General features: G+C 46.6%; 1 protein-coding gene across 1 annotated transcript; it reads left to right on the top strand.

The window, feature by feature from the left end:
* Window positions 1-1,834: 1,834 nt before the first annotated feature.
* On the top strand, window positions 1,835-3,554 carry LOC110785669 (uncharacterized). The gene is made up of 2 exons (XM_021990151.2): window positions 1,835-3,292; window positions 3,387-3,554. The coding sequence occupies exons 1-2, from the start codon at window positions 1,835-1,837 to the stop codon at window positions 3,552-3,554; spliced, it is 1,626 nt and encodes a 541-aa protein (XP_021845843.2).
* The last annotated feature ends 1,685 nt before the right edge of the window (window positions 3,555-5,239 follow it).

Raw genomic sequence — 5,239 nt, 5'->3', positions numbered from 1 at the left:
AGGTCAGCCAATCATATAGCTAGGGTTTTTCGGACCAATTCCAAAAACCCTAGGCCTATAAATAGTTCAGATCCCAAGGTAAAGGGGCATTCAATTTATTCCCACCTACCTTAAACTATTCTTCTCTGCCTTCTCTGTACAAATCACTTCTCTCTCTAGCCTATACTTACTTAGGCATCGGAGGGAATATTCCTACATGAATATTCTTGTTTTGCAGGTTGTTATACTTAATACCTCCGAGGAAAGGGTGACACGTCAGCACCAACAAAGTTCCCACAATAACATGGACAATAAACTCACATGCAAATAATAACCTCTCTTGATTCTAGCATGAATGAGACTCTTGCACAATTCATACTACATGCTTGCATAATTAAATAATGATAAACATGCTCTACTAATGAATACATAATAAAATATGCATCATACTTATTGATGTGGCCTAAAGAGCGCCACCTGGCTGTACCATAAAAGCCCAGAAAGAAGGCCCAAAGGCCCATCAACAGGTATACTACGAATTGTCTCATAAACTCGCATACACATGCAGGACCAAGACTCATCAGTAGGTCATGAGACCCATTTGCTCAAGAAGAGCATGTCCCGCTATTCCCTAAGAAGCCCAAACGCTTAAGAGGCCCACCAGGTCTGAAACAAGTCCCCAATATAGCAGGACACGTGTCCCGATCTTGCAAAACATCCAATCATGCAGCTATAAGGGACCAATTCCCAAGAAACCCTAGCACTATAAATAGTGCAGATCCCTAGGTAAAAGGGCATTCAATTCATTCCCACCAACCTAAAACTATCTTGGCTCTGCCTTCTCTCTACAAATTACTTCTCTCTTTAGCTTATACTTACTTAAGCATCGGAGGGAATATTCCTGCGGGAATATTCTTGTTTTGCAGGTTGCCAGAGGTTCGTGCCAGCTCATACTTGATACCTCCGAGGAACGCGTGACACGTCATCACCGTAAAAGATCCCACAACATTTGGCACCGTCTGTGGGGAGGTATCGTATTATGGTCGAACCACACTCTGACAGAGAGCATACTGGTGAGGAAGAAGAGAGACGGCCTCGCGAAAGGAGTCAACGTCATATAGAAGAAGCTAATCGAATCGCAAATGCAGGAAGCACACCACGTCGGTTGCAAGAAGCTGAGGTGGTCGTGGAGGAAGAACCAATTCTGGAAGCATCTCCGCCGATTGGCCTCCTAAGCACCAGCGTCCGAGATGCCGTGCTGGATGAGAATTTGGACTTGCCAGTCTCAGTGGGGTCGCTGCGCGAGATCTTAGCAGGATTCCAACAGCAAATGAATCAAACCTTTCGACAGCAGACGAGCACCACATTGCAGGATGAATTTCGGAAGAACATGCTAATCTACAGCACTGAGAGGACGGCTCCACAGAGGCCCCTCAGACTAGACGTCAATCGGATAAACAAAATGCCACTTAGATCCAATGTATGGAGAGCTGGAGAAAGTTCCCGTCCACAGGCTAGCCGTAGAATCAGCCCTGTGCCTGAGCGCTCAGAGATTGACCGCGGCCTCCCAACTTCTCTGCCTCGAAGGGACCAAGTCATGCGACCACCATCTAGGGGAAACCCACCGGCCATCTTACGGCCCGCCTCGAGGCGTCAAGAATACTATGAAGCTGAATCTAAACTATCAGACACAGGGTCCACCCCTGTGATGGAAGATCCGCCATTTTACCCCTCTGCTTGAGGACAAAACCAGATGACACCCAACAGGGTAAGCCTGCGTCCCCGCCTGCTCTCCAGCCGTCGTGAACCAACTTACCACATTCAGCAAGGGTTTAATAATCTGACGCTAAGGCACATGAGTACTCCTTTCTCCGAGGATATCATGAACGCCCCGAAAGAACCCAAGGTGAAAACTCCTACCATTGAAGCCTATGACCGTACCACCGATCTAGATATGCACCTAGTTGCATACCGTCATCATATGTATGTTCAAGGAACCAATGAAGCCACTTGGTGCAAATATTTTCCTGCCACTCTTAAAGGGGTAGCGTCTAAATGGTTTGAGCGACTGCCCCCAGGGTCAATTGCGTCTTTCAACGAACTGCAAACCCTGTTCTCCACCAGGTTCATGGCACACAAGGAAGAAAGGAAAAAAAGTATGCACTTGGGACGAATTCAACAGGGAAAAGATGAATCACTAAGAATATATGTGAAACGTTTCAACCTAGAGGCCGGACAGATCCCAGACTTACCCGACGGTGTCTCCTTCGATAATTTTATCAAGGGATTGAAGAAAGGATCCTTCAAGTTTGACCTAGTCATGAAAAGTGTGCGGACTATGGCCGAAGTTTTGGACGAGGCCGCATTTATCCATGCAACAGAAATATGCAGTGCGTCAAAGGATGGAAGGACTGGAGAAGCAACAGATTCCTCAGGGAAGAAAGACAAAATAGACCGTAAAGCCCCACGAGTAAATGGTACTTGGGCTCTCTCGAAAGAGCATGATACCAATTCTCCTGTACACAAGAGAGAGCTTCCACAAGAAAGAGAATATTTCGAGTATAACACGGATCTCCTTACGATACTGAAAGGCGTCAGAACCAGGTTTGACCTTGAACGACCTTTTCCCATGAAGTCTCCTGCTGAGAGTCGAGACCCTAAGTTGTATTGTCAGTTCCATGAAGATATAGGGCATGACACCAAGAACTGTAGAAGCTTGAAGAGAGCTCTAGACGGCCTAGCCTCCAAAGGACACCTCAAGAACTACTTACAGAGAAATTCTCACGGCTCTGGAAAATACCAGTACAAAAAGAACAAGTCACCTGTCTCACCTACAGAGGGAAACCACATCGAAGGGGGGTTTGTAGCCGTCATATCTAGGGGACCAGCTGCTGGAGGACCCACCATGAGGGGGCAGAAAGACTATGCTCGCCGCCTAGGGCAGGTAATGCTGTCAGGGAAGTCACCTGTGGACCCATTTCCACGGATCGAGATATGTGAGTCGGATGGTGGACGAGTAGCCACTCCGCATGACGATCCTCTTGTGGTCGAATTCAAAATCTCCAATATGAGGGTGAAGCGCATCCTAATAGACACTGGGAGCTCGTCTGACATAATGAGCGAGGAATGCCTCAACCGCCTAGCACATGACCCCAAAACCATAGAGAACATACACTATCCCATCATTGGTTTTGGAGGAAGCATTATACACCCCGTATGCGTCATCACCTTGCCGGTTCGGATTGGGGATAGAAAAGATGGACGGAAGATGGAAGTGAACTTCTTAATTGTCAAGGACTTGACAGCATACAATGTCATCTTGGGACGACCCACCCTGAACAAGATTAAAGCAGTAGTCGTCACCCATCTTATGCTTTTGAAGTTTGTATGTGATGATGGGGCAATAGGGACTATACATGGAGACCAACAGCAAGCAAGAGACTGTTATCTCACAACCCTCAACCCGTCAGCATGGAAGAAAGATCAGGCCGAAGCCAGAAGCAAGAGAAAACATGAGGAAGAACTGCCTGCCACCAATGAGAGTAAACCAGCCAAAACAGAACCAATCAAGATAGAAAAAAGTGGCTAAAAATAGGATGTCATTAGGATAACTTATGTAACTTGAGCCTACAAAACGGCCTAACAATCGTACTAGAGCCCACAAAACGGCCTGTAAATGCCCGCCTACAAAGCGATGAATTTAGTTTTGCTACTCAGTAAAATAATGAATGTTTTCTTATCTGACAAACACATGGCTCAACAAAGCCCCTCAAGACGCTAAGGAGTGGAGAACTCCACATTAAACGAGCCCTAAGCGCTGACGTCACTATTGACCAAATAAATGACGGCCCGAAAAGTGGCATGTACTAACAAAGACGTAAAAAACGCAAAAGTAAGACTCAACAAGAGCAGACACTCAATATGACACCTTCACCTTGGAAGGCGTCTCAAAAAACACTAATCGGTTGACGGCCTGAGAAGTGGCCTAGATTAGCGCCTCAAATTAGGCTGATCACCTAAAACACTGGGGTAACCGTCCATCAATGGACCAAAAAGAGAGTTCCTAAGAAATCAGTAATAAACTGAAATGGAATAAAAAAACAAGTGCACAGGAGGCACAAAATATTCATACATGCGCACAAGGAGCAAACAAACCCAAAACAAATAAATGCCAAAAGGCACCAAAGTTATTACAAGCGCCCACGGTGCCATACAAACTAATTAAACAAAGACAATCTATGGATGAGGGGCGGTGGAACTCCTGTCCTAAACTTCTTGGCCTTCGGGGGAATTCACTTCTTCCTCCTCCACGTCCTCGTCTTCCCCCTCGCTAAAAAACTCAGGGGGATCCAGACCAAGACGTCTAGCCGTTGAGACAGCCATCTGGTAGGAGATACGACGCTTAAACCAGGAGAAGTCTTTCCCATCCATAGACTGATCCCACGCCCGCCGAGCATTCTCCAAAAGGGATTCTTCGCCAAGCTTGAAAGAGCTAGCGGCCTCTCCGCGCACGGCCTCAATCTCGTCCTGGGTAGCCTTGAGCTTCTTCTCCAAAGCGTCCACTTTGGAGGAGAAATTGGTCACCCGCGCCGAGACCGAGGAATACTCCTTTCTCAGCGCGGCCAACCTCTCCTCATGCTCCAGCAACTTCTTCTCATAGTTCTGGGCGTCCTCCTCAGCCTTCCTCAGAGCGTCCGTCTCGGACTTAATCTTCTTGTCCGCGCCCACATTGATCAACCTGGCTTTCCTCTCAGCATACGTCACATGATTCTCAATCTGGGCCTTATGCTTGAGCATCTCTTTATGCATATCAAAGCGGTAGTGCCTACTCTCGGCACAACGGATGAAGAGCTGCCGTGACCAAAATAGATTTAGTATATATATATATATATATATATATATATATATATATATACATATACAGATAAAGTCTATCTTACATCAAGTACGGGGGACTGAATAGACTCAAAGTACCCCAGGTCAATCCTGGGAAGCGAGCTCACATATTCCTCAGGAATGGCAGCATAGACGTCCGAAAAGGATCTTATCCTTTTCCTCTAAGCTGAAACCGCCTGATGGGGGGATGTTCGCCACTTCAGCACGCCGCATCCGTTTGAACATATCAAGTGAATCAATGTCAAAATATCAAATACCATACCACATTACCAAGTTTTCATGACAACCTAAAGGTGCAAAGATACTAACCACTCGATGGAGCTGGAGGAGGCATGGGTGCATCGCCAGCAGAAGGATTTTCGGC

This window comes from Spinacia oleracea, chromosome 3 (genome assembly GCF_020520425.1).
Source record: "Spinacia oleracea cultivar Varoflay chromosome 3, BTI_SOV_V1, whole genome shotgun sequence".
Classification (NCBI taxonomy): domain Eukaryota; kingdom Viridiplantae; phylum Streptophyta; class Magnoliopsida; order Caryophyllales; family Amaranthaceae; genus Spinacia; species Spinacia oleracea.
The sequence above is the reverse complement of the archived record's forward strand: the minus strand, read 5'-3'. Positions and strand labels throughout refer to the sequence as shown.

Coding starts and splice junctions, on each gene's coding strand:
- LOC110785669 (XM_021990151.2), top strand. CDS start 1,835: ATGAGTACTCCTTTCTCCGAGGATATCATGAACGCCCCGAAAGAACCC. Junction 3,293..3,386: donor AGGACTTGACAGCATACAAT/GTCATCTTGGGA, acceptor ATGGGGCAATAG/GGACTATACATGGAGACCAA.